This window comes from Schistocerca nitens, chromosome 12 (genome assembly GCF_023898315.1).
Source record: "Schistocerca nitens isolate TAMUIC-IGC-003100 chromosome 12, iqSchNite1.1, whole genome shotgun sequence".
Lineage (NCBI taxonomy): Eukaryota > Metazoa > Arthropoda > Insecta > Orthoptera > Acrididae > Schistocerca > Schistocerca nitens.
In genome coordinates, this window is record NC_064625.1 from 40,640,665 (window position 1) to 40,661,165 (window position 20,501).

The following is a 20,501-nucleotide window of genomic DNA, read 5'->3' on the forward strand; positions in this document are numbered from 1 at the left end:
CACGTTTTTTTTTTTTTTTTTTTTTTTTTTTTTTTTTTTTTTTTTTTTTACTGGATATTATTAAAGTCTTGCTTATATAGGCAATGCATACTGCCTTAAAAAACCACGGTGCCCATCTTACTATTTTTATTCTATTGTGTACTAACTTATACCTGTACGTTCGCCCACATAGGTATATGTCACATATATTGAACAAATATACACTAAGGTGACAAAAGTCATGGAATAGAGGTATGCACATATACAGGTGGTGGTAGTACCACTACAGAAGGTATAAAAAGACAGTGCATTGGTGGAGCTGTCATTTGTACTCAGGTGATTCATATGAAAATGTTTCTGACACAATTGTGGTCACACGATGAGAAATAACAGGCTTTGAATGCAGAGTGATTGTTGGAACTAGTTGCATGGGACATCCATTTCAGAAATTGTTAGGGAATTCTGAGATCCACAGTGTCAAAGAGTGTGCTGAGAACAACAAATTTCAGGCATTATCTCTCACCACAGACACTGCAGTGGCCAGCGTCCTTCACTTAACAAGTGAGAGCAGCAGCATTTGAGTAGAATTGTCAGTGCTATCAGATACGAAACAACATGTATGATGAACTTATCCATTAGGACAGTGTAGCTAAATCTGACATTAATGGGATATGACAGCAGACAACCAATGCAAGTGCCTTTGGTAACAGCACGATATCGCCTGCAATGCCTCTCCTGGGCTCGTGACCATTATCAGTTGGATCCTATATGCCTGGAACACCTTGGCCTGGTCAGAGGAGTCCCCCATTTCAGTTGGTAATAGCTGATGGTAGGTTCTAGTGTGGTGCAGATCCCACAAAGCCACAGACCTAAGTTGTCGACAAGGCAGTGTGTAAGCTGGTGGTGGCTCCATAATGGAGAGGACTGTGTTTGCACGGAATGGAATGGGTCCTCTGGTCCAGTTGGACCGATCATTGACTGGAAATGGTTGTGTTCAGCTACTCGGAGACAGTTTGCAGCCATTCATTAGCCACAATTGTTCGCAATTGGTTTGAAGAACATTCTGGACAATTTGAGCAAATGATTTGACCACCCAAATTGCCCTACATGTCCCAGGGAACATAATCGAGAGGTAAGTTTGTGCACTAAATCGGGCACAGGCAACACTTTTGCAGTTATGGATGGCTATAGAGGCAGCATGGCTCAATGTTTCTGCAGGGGACGTCCAACAATTTGTTGTGTCTGTGCCACATGAAGTTGCTGCAGTATGCCAGGCAGGAGGAGGTCTGACACAACATTAAGGGGTATCCCATGGCTTTTGTCATCTCAGTGAATGTTTTTTTCCATCTTATGACTCCAGAAAGGATGTTAAATTAATTTTTGGTACTTGGCCATCTGGCCTGGTCTTTGGTCCTGAAATACATTGAGAAAAATATTGGCTCACTGCAGAGCTCATTCTCGTGACATGGTTGACAGCCTCTTTGAGCTGCCTCATCACAACACATGTTTCTTCGAGGTGGATCATCACAACCTGTGCCTCTTCCATCTGCCTCCCCACACCCTGTGCCTCATCCACATATGTAGTTCAACTGCCTCCTCACACCCCTACATCATTCACATACCTCCTCACAACCTGCATGTCTTTCACCTGCCTCCTCACACCTTGTACATCTTCCACCTGCCTCTTCACACCCGGTACATCTACCAGCTGCCCTCTCACAACTTCTGCTTCTTCCACCTGGATCCTCACAAAATGTCCCTCTTCCACCTCCCTTCTCAAAGCCTGTACCTCTTCCACATGCTTGCTCACGACCTGTGCCTCTTCCAGTCATTACAGTCTGTCCTCCTTCCATTTGCTTCCTCACAACCTGTCCATTGTCCACCTGCCTCCTTATCATCTGTCTCTGTTCTGCATCAGGCCGTCTCCCTCTTCCACCTGCTGCTTAACATCCTCTTCTTTTTCCACCCCCACACTACTGCTCTCCACCTTCCACATGCCTCCTACACGCTCCTCTCATTCCCCCACTGTTTCTGTCCATCTCCTCTTCCTTCCTCTCTGTTCATCTCCCCCTCCTCCCTCTCCCTTTCCATCTCCTCCCTCTCCCTTTCCATCTCTTCCCTCTCCCTTTCCATCTCCTCCCTCTCCCTTTCCATCTCACTCTCTCTTTCCATCTCCTCTCTCTCTCTCTCTCTCTCTCTCTCTCTCTTTCCACCTCATCCTCTTCCCTGCCTGTTTCCATCTACTCCTCCTCCCTCTCTCTTACTATGTCCTCCTCCTCCCTGTCACTTTCCTCTTTTTCCTCCCTCCTCCTACTTGCTCTCTCTGTCCATTTCCTCCACGCTTCTCTCTCCATTCATCTCCTCTGTTGCCCCAATTTCAACCCCACCTCTACTCCAGTGGGAAGTGTGTGGTTTTTACACTCCAAAGTGCTACTTCTGAGACATTAAGTAGTATGTGTAGTAATGTTGATTAAAATGATCCAGTGGTTTTGAAGGCGAGGTGGAACACACACACACACACACACACACACACACAAGCTTTTTTGTAGTGTATATATTTTCAGCCTCAGGTCACACAAGTGATATCATTACCAGTTTCACCTTGTTGCCAGGCAATTCAAATTTATTACATAGTAACAATGATACCACTTTATATAACATGTGATGATGACTTCGTAACAAGTAGAAACTTGTGTTGATAACACTCGTGCGACCCGAGACCAGAAGATATAACAAGAAATTCTTCTTTCCTGCTACACCAGAGCCTACATCCGTATAATACCAATAGTTTGATCAGCACCTTGTAAACTGTATGTCTGAATTTTCTCAACAGAATGTGCTATTTAACAGTTGCATTCGACTGTAGCAGTTACCTCATTCCTGATTTCTGGCTCATAACCTAAGTTTGTTTGCTGATCGCTGCCCGAAACTATGTGTGTTATTCCATAATCTTTTTAGTGTGCATTTGTGACAGCTTTATTTTGGCTGATAACTGTGCAGCCATCTTTGGGGTGAGTTTGAGACTGAATGAAAACCATTTGACACAGTGATATACTGTGAAGTAAATGCACTTGCATCAGATATGACAGTCAGCACGAGAGTGTCACTAATAGATAAAATGTAATGCATTTAAGAATAAAACATAGCTAGAGTTGATTCAGCATATCCATTTTACATCCGCAGTCTCAGAGAATATATTGTTCTAATCTTCATTGCCTGACATCATAACATGTGTCATGATTTTAGTAATTAACTACATAGTACATGAACACTGTGGATTTTCTGCCTCAGCATTTGCTATAGTTCTTAGATACACAAAGTTTTATGTGTGTCTCTTGCTCCACCTGTACTCCCTGTAATGCACGCTTATTTACTCCGCAGTGTATCATTGTGTCAAGGGAACCTAAATTCAGTCACCAGGTACTCACTTCCAAGAAGGCAGTGTGGTTATGGGAAACAGAAATACTGCTGTCCTAGATACACACCCAAAAAGTGATGGAATATTCTATCCACATGGAAAACTCAGGGAAATACTTGGTGTATGTTTCTTGAAAATTGTTCCCAAGTATTTAAGTTCTTTGGTACTTTTGTAGGATCAGGTTATGACCATCATTGGACAGGGTTTCTCATATTGGCTTATTAAGGCTTGAACTATAATACTGGCAAGAGGATATCACTTTGTGGATTAATTTAATGCTTAGTTTGAGACTCTCCCATTGGCCTGTCTCACAGATTAGGGAGCTCTGGTCAGGAGACTCTGCATCTGCTGTGGCTACCACATCTGGCAGCCAGAGGGAGCCCCCTACGATGAGGGGCAGTGCATCAGATCGAGACCGCGACCGTGACCGTGACAAGGAGCGTGACTTCAGCACTTCGCCGGAGGTCTCGCACAGGAGATTCAGGGTGCGGTCTGAGTCTCGCCGTGAAGAGAGCTCTTCTCGTGTGGGGAGCGTGCCGATGGTGTCGCCGAGGGCTGAACGCATCACCGTCCGCTCCCGTTGGGACAGTGACTACGAAGAAGAGGAAGAGGAAGAGGAAGCAAATGGAGAGTATGGAGAAGAGCGTGAACAGAGAAATAGATTTGACAGGGCAGAGACGGCACTGTCGGTGTCGCCACGGAGGACGCGGGGCAGCTGGAGTGATGACTTCGATTATTCGACTACTGCAGCAGATAAAAGTGAGCCTGATGGTATGTATGATTTTAAATCTTCAAGAGAAAAGTTCAGTTGAGAAAATTATAAATTGGGAAATTGGGAATTTGCAAGAAGACAGGCCTGTTTCACAGTTTATGATCATGTCAGTACCAATATATTCTTTAATTAAAAACCAGTTCTTGTAGCTATGTCAGGTGCTATAAAAACTATATTAAGTTGCTACTAGTTTCAGTCTATAAGGGCCACTGTCTGGCACTGGTCAGAAGTTTGTTATAGTATTTTTGCCTTTACATGTATTAAACATACAGTGGTGTGCAAGACTTAGGACGAAAGTAACTTTCACATGATATGTCACTGTCGAGTAACACAGCTAAGTGAAACTTGGACAATACATAGAAGGAACTGTTGCAATATAGTGCAGAAGGTAACTGAAAGAAATATGCATTGTGACAAACACAAATGACACTTTTATTCAAAGACAATAATTACATTGAAGTCACTGTGATTCTCATTGCGGTCTGCTGGATATATGAAAAGTCAGACATTGTTCCTAACCCTTTGAGTGCTGGAGCTACACCATCTGCTTGACGCACTGAGGCACTGCGGCCTGTGGTGTAATCAGGCTACCTGCGCTCAGTGCCTGTCCCTCGGAGCCACCACTGTGACCGGACTCACGCAGAGCCAGTGTGAATTTTTGGTGACTTTGAGCTGTAATATCTTGGAATTCTGAGCTGAATAATTGGAATGAAAGTCGGGTGGGAAAATCAGGCTTGAAAACAGTGTAAACTTAAGATTTGCATATTTAGTAGAGTGAGCGCATGATGAAAATGAAATTTAGAGTGCAATAGATTGATAGTGCAAAGATATGGAATCAAAATTTTTATTCCCCTGCTATTTTCCAGTAATCTACAAATTAGTCAAAAAGATGTTGATTTTTATGAAAAGATGAAAGCACAGTATATTCGATACCTCTTTCACAAATACCGTTAAAATTAATGCTTCAAAGCCAGTCTCATTCGAACAACCAATTTGAAGCCCCCCACCCTCCCCAAAACAGTGAGTGTAATTTCCAATATTGGCTAACAACAGAAGCAAAGCAGCAAGAAAAATTGCACTGAGAACAGAGTTTTAACTTTGGCATGTTATTTCTCGTTGATAAAAGGCATTTGAAATCAGTTATGGAAAACAGGTTTTGTACAAGTAGACCGAATGTGATCTATAGAGGGTGTACATAAAGTGTGGTAACACTTTCAGTTATTTATTGCACAAGAACTAAACCTTGTACAGATGTCATACATGTTGCATTTTGAAGAGAAACCCTGAAAGGTTCCTCCTCCCCCCAATGTATACCTCCACAGCATAGTTCGGTAATTTGCCGATAGTCGCTGCTAGTCACAAACATGGCTCCACATTCACTTCACTCACACTAGAACATCTGCTTCTCTTTGCTGGGCACAAGCAATCCGTCGTAATGAATTTGTTGTGCCAGTGGTAAATGGCCTTCCTTGTTGGTGGCTTCGTACCGTACTTGGTTCTAAACATCCGTTGAACAGGTGTAGCACACTTGTTTTTGTCAAACTTCAGCACACAGAAAGCTCGCTCTGCACCTGAACTTGCCATGTTTGCGACTAGTGCTGACTATCAGCAAATTACCAAACTGCGCTGTGGCAGTATACATGAAAAAAGCTTTCAGGTTTTCTCTTGAAAATGACATATGTATGATATCTGTACAATGGCTGGTCCTTGTGCAATACATAATTGAAAGTGTTATCAGACTTATGTACACCCTGTACTTGTACTCATGAGAAGAAAAAAATATAACTGTCTGTGATACATGTTAAAATTTAAATGTGTTGTACATTGATTAATATATGGGTTTTGTTATACTGGTGCAATGTACTCAACATAATTAAATTTGCCACTGTACAGATATTGCACCATCTCAGTCACAAAGTCCATTCATTTGCCACAAAACTGCTACAGAAGAAGAAGGCATTGTTTGAATAATTTTACACCTGTTACATCTATTTCCCATCCTTCTTTTCGATTCGGTCTTTTGGACTGGCACTGACGAAATTAGAAATAGGTTTACATATTTTTTACACTTTTTGCCCTTTTTTAAATTCATTCAGAAGTGTCAATAAATTTTATCAGGTTTAGTTCCCACTGATTAGTATTGCTTCTTTGTATGAAAACTCTCAAAGCAGGGTACAACACAGAATGGAAAGTTGTGAGTTTGGCATTGGTATTTAATTTCCCAGCAAACTTTATGTTTCATGCAAACCTTGCATCTGTGCATTAGCGTACTTTTCTGCGAATGTTCATTCACAATAATGGCCAGAAAAAGTCTCCCTGTAAATCGCAGAGGATTCTCGTCATCATAGCACCTTCCTACACCAGCTTTTATCTGTTCTGTAGCATATTTTTCTACAATCTCCCTTAGGAGAGAAAGGTGAAACTTTGCGAGTGTCATTTTTTGTCCTGTTACCGACTGGTGGTGAGCATGAGCATTTAGAATGCACAAATCCAGAATGTGGAAAAAATATTTCTTGTATTATTTCACAGTCTTACGCACTGGTCCCACTGAGCTCAGGAACATGTCACGGCAGTCAACTGCATCCATACTCGAATTGTAATCAACAATACATTACGGTTTCTTTATTTTTTCACCAATATTTCTGTTAGTTTTCTCTGTTTCAACCATTTGTGTTGTGTGACTTGTGGTCAAAATGCACACCTCTCTCTTATCGCACTACTTGATAGCAAGGATCTTGTCAGTGGACTGAAACTCAGCTTCTCCTCGTTTTAATTGCTTCTGCAGTTTTGGCATGTTGTGCTTATTCTTACCAACAGTGCCACATGTCGTTGTTCCATGGTTGTGAAGCCAGAGGAACAAATCCAGGCTGGAGTATCAATTATCAGCATATAGAATATGACCCTGTTCCAAATATGGTCCCGTAAGACTTGACACTACGTCGCCACTTCTCCCTAAATTGTGAAACCAAATTTCTGTTGTTGTGCCTGTATATACAATAAAATTCATAGTATATCAACTTTGACAGTCACACTGTACAAATGCTTTTATTCCGAATCTACTTCAGTTGGTTGGAACAATTTGCTTAAAAGATGATAGTCCTTTGAACAGCAAGAGACTCTCATATATACAAAGCTTGTGATGTGGACAAAATGAATTACGATATGTCTTACGAAATTTGTCAACAATCGTCCTAATTTTAAATGACTTGTCGCTTCCAGTACTCACAGAGTTATCACTGAAGTGTAGCATTCTCAGAAGTAGATAAAAACATTGTAGGGACATAATTTTGCTGAAAACGGGTGTGTTCAAAAGTGTATCCCTGGGCCCATAATCACTTAATTTTAACTTCTTAACTTGGGCCATTAGAAGGCAAATAGCAAAAAAACAATACATTTTCTCAAGTCCAGTGTCTTTCCACTTTGCCAGTCGAGAATTCACTGATTCTGTAGTATTTTATCCAGTGTAAATTCAAAAACAATTTGTTTCATCTGCAATAAATTGCAACAGCTCTTCAAAATTAAATATCACAAGAAATGAACAAATACTTGGGTCAGTATCTAGTTGATATTTGTGTCCTGAACTCAAGTCATCAAAGTAAAGGTTTAACGGCTGGAAATCAGTTTCTTTCCAGTAAAACGTGTCACTTAATCACGCTCTTTTGCAAACCGTTTCACTGTCACTTTCTGATTCCTCGGATTCAGAGGAACTGCTGATTGTAATTCTTGCTCTCCCCCCTGATGTAAATGGCTGAGGACTACAGCTTCGAGACTACAGCTTGAAGACTCATCACTGTTAGCAACATCAGATAAGTCACACTCACTGTTGCTATTGAGCATATCCAGGATCTCTACGTTTGTGCAACCACAGCGATCTGTCATTTCTCCCGTAGAAGACAAGAAAATTGATGAAATTACGGGAAGCAAAGTCAAATTCTGCAGAGAGGGAACACAGCAACAAACATATACACTCTCTTGAAGTATACAGTCAGACCGCTGAACAGCTACTGGAAGAGCAGGACGGAATGACAGCTCTACGTTTTTACATGTCTGTCGTGCTCGGCTAGTTGTGACTCAGCATGCCTAAACACATCCCTAGCGGTGAAAATGCCGGTGGTGCGGTATGTGTCAAAGGCTGGTGGTGCAGTATGTGTCAACACGTCCAGTGCTGTAGGTAAAACCCAAGGGCCACACTTAAACACATCGGGCGTGCCAGGTGAATGGCGAGGCATGATGAGTTAACTCGTCCCCAGCAGTCAAAGGTTTCATAGGGTGTGAGATTACTGTGAACAGCAGTGGATACTCTGCAGTGTGCTAACGTGCTCCCATGCTGGCCAGGAAGTTGGTAAAGATTTGTTACATTTTCCGTATTCAGACTGCCTTCTCCCACCACACTCCCCCCCCCCTCCTACCCCTCTCCCACACTACCCCCCCACCTCCCCTACTACTACCCCCCCCCCTCACACACACACACACTTGATGCAGGTGCATTCTCTCTCTATTCCCTCCCTGTCACCCTTACCATCACCACCTCCCTCACCCTTCCTTCCCCTCCTCCCCCACCTGTCCCTCTCTCTATCTATTATCTATTATATTTCTTGCCTTGCTCATCCTTTCCAACCCTCCTCCCCACCTCCACCTACACAGACAACTGTTTTCAATAATCAACATTCAGTAATCTTGTCTCGCCATTGCCACAGACCTGGATGATTTGATGTCTGTGTGGTTGTGTGTCTGAATGTGTATATTGTTAACGGAAAAAGAGCTGTATCCTTAAATAGAGAAAGAGCAAGAGCAAGAGCTCGAAAGCTAGTGTTAAATGTTTTCTGTTATGTGGTTCTGTGCACCAGACACTATTCCTCTATAGGTAAGTAGCTTCCTTTCCTTTATTTTATGTGTTTTCCATCCAGGAATTTCCATTATAGCAGTCTGCATTGTTTTAAATGTATTTATAAGGAATGCCTCTTAACCCTATGGCACTACCAGGTCTGTAGTGTTAAATATTCCATCATACATTTGTAGCAAAGGTATACTTGAACAAATGGAAAATTTCTTTCTGTTTAATACTTTAAATCTTGTGGCCATTACAGATATAGATTACTTTTTTAAAGCATATTGTGTCTTCTTCATAACTAACTTGTAAATGTTTGTTTGAAATACTAGGCTTGAAGGAAAAGGAAGAGTGATGAAGGGAAAGGACTGACAAGGTAAAAAAAAGGGGGAGGTTTATGGAAAAGTTTCTGGACCCTTGGATTAGGGAAGTCTTTCCTTCTCTTCTTGTCCAGTAAGCATCCCCTGATCTAGGGCTGTGAACAACTTTTTCATAACTCTCGCCATTTCCTAAACCTAACCAGCCCTTTCCCTTCATCCCTCATCCTTTCCGTTCAACCCTTCTGCCACAATACCGAGCCACCGGACTGGCTCTGAAGGCTTGCACGTTTACATATCTTTTATGTGTGTTTTCTCCTACTGCCACATGGTGAGTATTTTTTATCAGTTCATATCCTATAATTTTTCCAAACATTGGTTATTTTCATTGCTATATTAGCCCTTGTGGCCATCATTTCTTCTTATGTAACCTCACTGTCAGTCTTTGTGATTGCTATTTAATTCATCTGTTTTCAAGCTTTTGTGCTAGTTTGTTAGGTTTTTTTTTTTAAATAATTTGTAGCAGCTATTATTAACCATCATCTTACGCTTCTCTCTTTTCTAGTACTGATTTCGATGTACTTAGGTCTATTGTTAAGTATCAATTTTCTTATAACAGTTTGTTTGTGGTTCACTCTACACTGCAGGACCATTCACACGATTTTCTGTCATTGATTTATCTGCAAAGTTGGCACAACTTTTCTTCTCACCATTCACGTTGCTTCTATGCAATAGTGTGTTTGGTTTTCACCAGACTCTACTGATTGACTGTTACTGCAATCCCCTGCATTGTTTTATTTCCCAAATATAGTAGATTCCGTTTTCTTCGATGACTTCCTGTGTCTATTTGCCCTTTCTTTAAGCTTTCATCTGTTTTCATGTTTTTTCATGAACCTCCCCAATCGTGATTAGCTGTTGTAATTTTGTTCATAATACAATGGAAATGAATAGCCTGCATATTTTGTGTATTGGTTTAGAGTATACTATACAGAAGTAGACTGCAGTGCCTGCTACTGCCCATTAATGTTAGCTCGACTCATTCCACATCTGTGAATGCTCTTCTTCACGGTGGTCTTTAAAGAACACACTGTCTAAATTAATGAATGAATTAAACTTCCACAATTTAGTGTAAAAGCAAAAATAATTGTGTTAAAAATAATCATTAATCATTTTCTGTTCCTATTTGCATTGGCTCTTTTTTTCCCTCCCCCTTTTGATAATCTTCAATGATTTTTTTGCTCATTTCTGTTTAAATTGAAATATTTGTTGTGGTGCCCACAGATGATAGAGGTGCCGCACAACACGATTCTTCCAGCAGCCATGGACTGGATGGGAGCAGCTTCGAGTATCACAATGGCAAAGACTCGGACAGACGCTCGCACAAAGATGCTTCAGAAGAGGAAGATGAAAAAAAGGAGAGGGCAAAGCATGAAGAAGGCTACAGTGGTGACAACGAACGTGAAGACGAACGCCGACCCTTTGAACGAGTTGAGACTGAAGATGACGATGACGATGAGGATGATGATGAGGATGAAGAGGGGGATGAAGAGGAAGAGGACGAGGAGGAGGAGGGGGCCAAGGAGAAGGAGCAGCAGTATGAGAACGAGGAGAAGGAGAAGAAGAAGATAAAGATGAATGTGAAGATGAAGAAGGAGAAGGAGGGAGAGGAAGACAAGATAGAAGAAGTTGAGATGGAAGTTGAAGAGGATTCCCAGCCTGGAATTATTGAACCGCATGTAATTACAATCTCTTTCTCACACATCTTTGCTCAAACATTTCTCTCTCTCTCTCTCTCTCTCTCTCTCTCTCTCTCTCTCTCTCTCTGTGTGTGTGTGTGTGTGTGTGTGTGTGTGTGTGTGTGTGAGAGAGAGAGAGAGAGAGAGAGAGAGAGAGAGAGAGCTGATCAGTATGTGCAGTATGTAGATATGGTCAGCTTAAACAAATACTGCTGATTGCTTGTTTTATGTGATGCCCGGTGTCAATGGGAAACATCAGTTTGTTGCTCTTTACAATCAAATTTTTTATAAAGCAGCCATACTGACTCGACAGATTTGACCCAAATTAATCTAGAGCATTATTAGATTTAAACGGGCTGTCACAGATTTCAGATAAATCACAATACACGCAACTGAGACTGCAAAAGACCTTATCATAGCATTAGAAATAATACATGAGGGTAAATCAGGAAATTTAACAGAATATTATATTGATCAGAACTGAACTGAGAGTCACACGTTATAGATGTTTGTAAATATCTAAACTCTGCAACTTCTGCATAATACCAGATTTTTTGGATATGGAACTGCCAAAAAAGTTGACAGTTCCTATTTTCATCCACTAATGTCTTTTGGCATCATATTTGGGGATAATTCCTCGTATAGGAAACTATGTTGTCTAAAAGTGTGTAATATAGATAGTTTGTGTGTCCACTGTAGAACATCTTCTAGGCAGCTCTTGAAACAGTAGGGCATACTGATAAAAGCATCAAAATATGGTTTATTTATTCACTTACAAAGTTTATTGTCAACAGACAATCACAGTTTTAAAAAAAACAGTAATATTAATAAATATAATGCTAGAAGGAGAACTAATTTACACTATCCATCTCTCAGGCTTAGTGTGACACAGAAAGGAAAACACACACACACACACACACACACACACACACACACACACACACCAAGGTCAAGGAAATATGCGAGCTTTCAGAGCCAGTGGCTCCTTCTATCAGAAAGGTGGAAGGGGAAGCAAGAGGGCTGTAGGAAAAGAACTGGTGAGGTTTTGGAAGTAGGGGGTGTTTTCGAAAAGTTGCCCAGAGCCCCAGATCAGGGGAGACTTATCAGGCAGGATGGGAAGGAGAGACTGAAAGGAGTGAGGTGTTTAGTCATAAAATTATTTGACCTTGCGATGTAAAGAATGCAGTAGAAACTCCAGGTAGGAATATCAACAATGTAAGGAAAGACAGATTGCTACTTATCATAAAGAAGAAATGCCAAGTTTCACACAGGCCACAGCCTTCATCAGTAAAAGAGAGACACCCACAATTCACATACACAATTAATAACCCCCTGACACACACATGACCACCATTAAGCTCCTCGGAACTGAATGCAACTGGCACGTGGGATGAAAGCGGCAAGGATGTGATACTAGTGAATGAATGGGGAGGGAGATGAACTCTGTCTGGTTGAGTGTGCAGGGAAGTACTGCCAACAGGCACAGTGGTAGGAGGTTGTAGGGCAGGGAGGTGGGGAAAAAGTGAGCAGAAAAGGAGAGGAGCGGAGAAAGACGGGTGGATGCCTCGGCAGAGGGCTGTAAATAAACAGGGTGGGAGATGAGAATGGGGAGGAGATGATAGTACAGAGAGGGTGGAAACTGTTGAGTGGAGGGAGTGGGGCAGTATGTTTCTGTAGGTTGAGACCGGGGTAATTAAAGAAGTGGAAAATATGTCGTAAGGATAACTCCCATATGTGCAGTTCAGAAAAGCTGTCGGTCGAGGGAAGGACCCAGATGGCTCGGCAGCCATTGAAATCAAGAGTTTTGTGTTCAGCTGCATTTTGTGCCACAGGCTGGTCTATTTTGCTCTTGGCCATCCACGAACAGTAACTGCATTTTGACAACTGTCATCCATTTCACACCCAAAAATCCCCCCATATAGCCTGGCCACCTGGGGGTGGTGTCTCTACAGCACAAAAACTCCCTTGCTGAGTATGCTGAGGGTGTCACCAAGGCCTTCACAGGCAGGCGCTATCCCCCAGACCCAGTCTGCAAACAGATCTCCCATGCCATTTCGCTGCACACCCCCAATCCTCCCATCACCCCCAAGAACCAGCCACAAAGTAATATCCCATCCATGACCCAGTATCACCACAGACTGGAACAACTGTACCACTTCGTCAGGGCTTCTGTTACCTATCATCGTGCCCTGAAATGGGGAACATCCTGCTCGGATGCTTCCCACCCCACCTAAAGAGGTGTTCCATTGCCAACCCAACCTCCACAACATCCTATTCAATCCCTATGCCACTCACAATCCCAGCCCCTTGCCACAAGGATCATATCCCTTTGGAAGACCCAGGTGCAAAACCTGCCCAGTCCACCCAGCCAGCACTTCCTATTACAGTCCTGTCGCAGTTTTATCCCACCCCATCAGGGGCCAGGCCACCTGTGAAAGCGTCCAAGTCATTTACCAGATCTGCTGCTATCATTGCATCAGCTGTCAACCAAGATGAATGGCCACTGGCAAAATGTGGCCAAGAGCAAAGTAGACATTCATGTGGCACAACATGCAGCTGAACACAACACACTTGATTTCACTGGCTGCTTCACTGACTGAGCCATCTGGATCCGTCCCTCGACCAACAGCTGTTCTGAATTGTGCAGATGGGAGTTATCCTTACAACACATTCTCCACTCCCGTAATTATCCTGGCCTGAATCTATGGTAACATACTTCCCCCCACCCTCCACCCCACAATTTCTACCCTCTCTGTCTGATCATCTCCTCCTCATTCTCATTTCCCATCCTGTTTATTTGCAGCCGTCTTTCAATACATCCACCCGTCTTTCCCTGTTCCTCTCCTTTTTTGCTCATCCGCCCCCCCCCCCCCCACCTCCCTGCCCCACAACTTTCTGATGCTGTGCGTGCTGGCAGTGTAGTCCCTGCACACTCCACCAGACAGTGTTTGTCTCACTTCCCACCGGTACACTACTATCCCTTCCTCCCCTTCCTTGCCCCTTCCAGATTTCTGCTTGCATCCCTCATGATAGTTGCATTCCAGTCCAAGATGCTGGAGTTGATGATTGTGTGTGTGTGTGTGTGTGTGTGTGTGTGTGTGTGTGTGTGAGAGAGAGAGAGGTGTGCTTGCATGTGTGTGTGAATGCTGTGTCTCTCTTTTACTGATGAAGGCCGTGGCTTTATGGAAGTATCTTTTAATTGTGCCTGTCTGCAACTTGACATGTCTTATTTACGGTAAGCAGCTGCCACGGAGGGCATGGGGGGAGGGGTCGAGAGAGAGAGAGAGAGAGAGATAGAGAGAGAGAGAGAGATAAGGAGGGTGGAAGTCACTCAAAAAATCACGTAAATGCTGAAAATGTTGTCATACTATTGTTGCTGAGAAAGTGTGCAATAATTGCAAAACTGACTCATTCCACATCATACTGAAAGATTGCAACAATTATCCACGGAACATGCAAATAACTAACTGTTTTTAATGAGACAGCAAAATGTGAAGAAGAATTATTACTTCGGCAACATATGGTCACTACTGCCGCACAGTGGTAGCAGACCGACATTGTAGGTCGGCACGGGAGGCAGAGCGAGCCAGAAAAGGAAGATGTGGTGAACAAATGCTGGGTGTTGGAGTTGGTTGTGTGGTTAAATGCCAAAGCACAGCAAAATATAGTAGATGTTAGTGTTGAGGAGTATGGAAACTGAAACACTTAGCAGTTCTGTGAAATTGTCTCAAAGGCGATAACTATAGGGAGCTGTGTCGGTATTGTTAATGTACGATTTGCTCCTGGTCAGTCTTTAATGCAGTCCATAAAAACAGTAGATTTTGAAAGATTGGTAAACATTTCTTTGCCTTGTCTTCCGTGCCTGCCTCAGCCCTTTTCACCTTGTATGCTTCCCTCATCCCACAGTCTGCTGTGCGGCAGTGATGATCGGTTACTGCTGGACTACTGGGTATTTTTCGTGTCAGGCTGTCTCTCTGTCATTAAACTGAATGCCACTCTAGACTAATTTGGGAGTACTCTGACGAAATGGCACATAAAACTGCACTTTAAAAAAACACTTTGTACTTGATGAGAAGAAAATGGACTTCTCCATTGATTCTGCACATTTTGTAGAATGCGTGAAGACCGATGTCTGTCTTAGCTGACTCTTGTGTGTTTCAGTACTGCACAGTTTCAGCTGTGAAGCCATTTTCAAGGTTTTATTGAACAGACATATTTTGGTTGACAGTCAGAAGTTGTGTTGGCCATACGTTGTTAAAATGTAGTTCGGTGGCACGTTCTAAAAGTAATCAACATGACATATTAAGCGTTTCTCAAATAACTTGATGTTACATACCATTTGCAAGTATAAAACATCTACTGGAGGAATTACTCCTGGGGGGGGGGGGGGGGGTAACATGAAATTTTTTGAGGGGTAAAAACCAAAAGTGTCTAATTAGGTTTCAGTCATGGAACTAAATTATTTTTAAAGGGTCATTACTACTTTCACAATTTTATAAGGCTCTAATATTGACTCTACATCTGATCAATATTTACTTATTTCTCAACTGCTTGCATTAATACGTAACATTGTGGCGTGGAGCTACAGGTTCCTACACACAGTCCACTCACTACAAACGTGCTTTGTGAAATACATCAGTGGTGGTAAAAATGAGACACCGAGTGAGGTGGTGCAGTGGTTAGCACACTGGACCCGGATTCGGGAGGACGACAGTTCAATCCCGCATCCGGCCATCCTGATTTAGGTTTTCCGTGATTTCCCTAAATCGCTCCAGGCAAGCAGAGAAGCAGTGCTAGGAAGCTCTCACAGAGCACTGTGGATTGCTTCCCCCCCCCCCCCCCCCCCCCCCTCTCTCTCTTTCTCACACACACACACACACACACACACACACACACACACACAATGATACAGAATCCAAGATTTATTTAGAGCTGTGAAAGTAGATTTTGACTACCAATGAAAATAAAGACAAGTAACTGGGAAGTCCAAGCTGGAATAGCAATATTGTTGTTAAAATACGTAACTGTATAGAGTTGGAGCATGATTTTTTAATTTTTTTAAAAATTTTTTTTTATTTGTGTGTGTGTGTGTGTGTGTGTGTGTGTGTGTGTGTGTGTGCGCGCGCGCGCGTGCGTGCCCTGACTGAGAACAACTCAGATATAAAAAATGTTGTTTGACGCAAAGAGTACCAATTGTCTCATTGACTCATTAGTTTGTGGGTTAACAATACACACACAAAAACCAAATATAAATTTTCTTTCGTCATTTTAAAAATAAGTGTTTGAAGAAAATTCTTTTTCATTCTGAAGTTTAGTTAGGTGCTAAAGTTGGTGGGGATAATGGGGAGGGTGAAGTCAGGGATAATGGGGTAAGAATGGCTGCAAACCACTGGTTTAGTTTGTTAAGCTCTACATGTATATAGATGCCCCACAACCCACCATACAGCACGTGGTGGAGAGGACACTGTACCACTACTAGCCGTTTGCTTTCTTGTTCCAGAGCGACAGAAAAATGACTGTCTTTATGCCTCCAAATGAGCCCTAATTTCTCATATCTTATCTTCGTGTCCTCTTAGGCTTTCTCTTTTGAGTTCCTGGAGTATGTTCATAAAACTTGGGTGTTGTTTGAACCTACCAGTAACAAATACAGCAGCCCGCCTCCAACCAGACCCACTTACTCAGGTTTTTTTTTTTTTTTTTGTTAATTGTTGCAGGAACCAAGTGACAGCACATCTGCTGAAGATGCCGACGTGGAAGACAGGTCGCTGACATCTGGCAGCCACTCCCACAAGACTGACAGCATACTACACACTCCAGTTAATGGGTCCCATACTCAGGATGATGAAGAATCCCTGCCTTCCCATTATATACAGAATGTAAACCTAAATGATTCAATTTCTGGAGCTTTGGACAAAGTGATGCAAAATGAGGCAATGACTGAGAAATCAAGTAGTGTGAATGCAGCCTTAATTGGTCCACAGCCACTGTCTCAGTTCATGCAGGAGGAAAACAGTCAAGGGGAACCTTCAGATAGTACAAAACTCGCGTCAGAGTATGAAGAATTCATGAAGGCTGTCAGTTTCGAAGCCACTGGGGATGACACCACGCAAGGTGATGAGCAGATGGAAATTGATGGTGGTACCCCGGTGCAGGACAGTCCCCAAAAAAAGGAATCTGATAGCCCCAAAAAAATTCAGCCAGAGTCTGACAGTCCCATAAAAATTCGGCTGGAGCCTGGGAGTACCAAAAAAATACAGCTGGGTCCTGACAGTTCTGAAAAAATTCAGCCAGTTGCTGCCAGTCCAGAAAAAATTCGCCCTTATCCTGACAGTCCTGATAAAATTCGGCCAATTAATGACAGTCCCGAAAAAATTCGACCAGAACCTGACAGTCCTAAAACAGTTCGTCTGGTTCCTGACAGCTCTGAAAAAAATCGCCCAGATCCTGGCAGTCCCAAAAAAATTTGCCCTGTTCCAGACAACCCTGAAAAAATTTGCCCGGATCCTGAAAGTTTTGGAAAAATTCAGATGGATCCTGATAGCCCCAAAAAAATTCATCCAGATCCTGGTACTACAAACAAAATTAGCAATAGATCTGACACTCTCAATGAAGCTCCTCGTGTTGAAATGGAAGACACAACTTGGTCTCATAGTTCTTCAGAGAAGGAGAAACAGCAAAGCAGCAGAAATAATGATTCAGAATGTAACAGAAATGACAAAGTCACAGAGGGAAACGAGCTGATGAAAGAAAATGGTGAGTCGAGCGTGAAACAACCTGTAACGGTGAATCTTGGTCCTAAATTGAGTGTACCAGAGTCGGTCAGTGCTTTCTTAGCTGTTGCTGAAAGTGCATGCAGTGATCTGTCGGTAAAGCAGAACAATTCTCGCAGCAGTAGTTCTTCCAGTAGTTCGGAAAGCTCTTCATCTTCAGATTCAGACGAAAAGCACCATCGCAAGAGCAGGCACTCGAAGAAGGCTTCCAAGAAGAAGAAAAAGAAGAAGAAACACAAGAAGAAGAAACGACACCACTCACATAAAAAGTCAAAAAGCAAGCAGAAGAAACGGTCAGCTACGAGTTCGTCCTCTTCTTCGGATAGCAGCAGTTCGTCAGATGATGAAAGCTCTTCGGAATCCAGTGAGGCCAAGGAAAAGGTGTCTGCACGCAGCAGGAAGAAACGGAAGGGACACGCACAGCAGGTCGAGGCCGGCAGCGAAGGCGAGGACACAGGTGATGAAAGATCTCCATCCCGCACGCGGAAGGATAAGGGGCAGAAGTCGACACGCTCCAGGTCTAAGGCAAAAAAAGCAAAGGACAAGTCACATGGGAAGCGCCATAAAGAAAAGAAGAAGAAATTGATAAAGAGGAAGAAGAAGAAGAAGAAGAAGAAGAAGCAACGGAGTCATAGTAAAAAGCACAGTTCGAGCGATTCGGATGATGTTGCCGCACTGTTGCTTCCGGAGCTTCCTGTCACTGCTGGAGGTGTGACTGAGCCCACTGGTGGAAAGACTAATGAGGTGCTGGGATTTGTTCCAGAGTTGGCTGTTAACTCCCACCTTCCTTCGAAAGCAGCTGAAACAGGTAATATACAAATGGTTCAGTAATCAAGTTCCTACTGTGAGGCATTCTAGTTTTACTTTTCTTTATAAAATTGTTTATTTTACTTTAAAAAAAACTACAGATATTTTTTAACAACTTAATGGCATTAGATGTGTAATTGTGGTCAACTTATGAGTGCTGTCAGGAAAGCAACTTATTTTGGTTATAAATGATATAAATAACATGGTGACCTTTCAGGAGTTTGTCGACATAAAAATGACACATTGTTCCCAAAATTATTTTCCTGTTCCAGTGCTTCTAGAGAAATTTTGGGACACGCCAGAGAGCCCATCATTTAATGGGACTTTTTTACTCTTAATTTGCCTCTTCTAATATAAATTTAATGTTATTTTTCACATTGTGGGCCCTCACTCTCTCTGTGGCTATCATTTACATAGACTGCTGTGCCAGTTCGTGTGAGGTGTGTAATGTTCCCACAATTATGGAAGCAGTCTTTCTTCTTGCTTGGTGATATTTGATAGTACAGGTGTTGTGGATGCAGGTACATATGTGGCTAATGACGGAGTGATCATTTGAGAACTGATTTAACAATCATCTTGTTTATTTTAATCTTTCTCATCGTAAATTATAAAAAAAAGTCAAGTCTGTTTCATTGTCCTCTGTCAGAAGTAAGATTTGATTATAACATAAAAAAGAGGGTGCCATGTGACTGGGCAAAAATTTCACCCATGGCCTACTGTAAGAAGAAATCTGTATTACTAAGTGACCATGAACCATTTCCAGATTGACTAACAGCTTCCAGGGGCAATATTTCACCTTTTTTATGTTTGAATCTTTTTCCATCTGAGAAACAGTTGAAAAACATATCATCATATCTCAAAAACTTAAAAACTCACTGAAATACTTTTTCCACTGATCATCAAAATTCCTTGCTCAGCAACAGGGCTTTCCAAAGTTGCATACATTATGAATTTAAAAATTTAAAATGCTGTTAGGTTAAAAAGTTTGACATAATAAGACAGGTATTACAGTTACAAACTGTGTGTTTGTCTCGAGGCAACGTGACTCACAACAAGCAAATGCTCACAGTACATTCCTCCAGTATTTGAGAATGAGAGCACTTAGCAATTTCTAACAGACTCTACATGTAGTTTCAAACATTTCAAAACTTTCTCACTGCCACTCCCACTACCCACACACGCAAAATGATGAAAGGAAAATTTTTTTATCATTTACTACATCTCTGCTGTTCATGAAGTAAAATGGCAGCCACTTACCATTAACTCTATTCGCAACACACTTTGGATACAGTATCTACATACACCTCTGAATATACTTCCAAAATTATACCATTGTATGAGACACAATTCAGGGGTGATGAGATGCCCGAAAAACTAGTTTTTGCATAAAATGTAGTGCAAATAATTCTGTTTATATTCATTCAGTGTTTCACAATGAGAGCACTTAACTACTTCTAACAAAATTCAATCATAAGTTCTACTTGGAGGTTTGATTCTTTAAGAATCAGGGGTATACTGATACAATACTAATTCAAGATATTGTATGTTAATATTTAATACACACTTTTACATGTTAAAAGAGATGTTTGATGGGACGTCCTCACATTTGGAATGTGATATTACACGTCTCTACAGTTGTTACAGATTCCTTCAAAGCCACTGGGTCATTCACACATGCATGTGCATCTACATTTACATCTACATCCATACCCTGCAAACCACCTTGAAGTGCATGGCAAAGGGTACCTCCCATCATATCAGTTATTAGGTTTTATTCCTATTCCATTCACTTATGGACAATGGGAAGAATGATTGTATGGAAGCCTCTGTGCATGCTGTAATTATTCTCATGGTGTCTTCACGATCTGTATGTG

The 20,501-nt window shown here is 42.0% G+C and overlaps 1 protein-coding gene across 1 annotated transcript in view; it reads left to right on the forward strand.

Annotated features, from left to right (window-relative positions):
- Positions 1–20,501, forward strand: part of LOC126215390 (serine-rich adhesin for platelets-like) — a 267,306-nt gene that overhangs the window by 17,744 nt on the left and 229,061 nt on the right. The window contains exons 3-5 of the mRNA XM_049942097.1: positions 3,712–4,168; positions 10,596–11,050; positions 16,765–18,628. Of these exons, the coding sequence (XP_049798054.1) occupies positions 3,712–4,168; positions 10,596–11,050; positions 16,765–18,628 (2,776 nt within the window). The remainder of the gene's footprint in view (positions 1–3,711; positions 4,169–10,595; positions 11,051–16,764; positions 18,629–20,501) is intronic.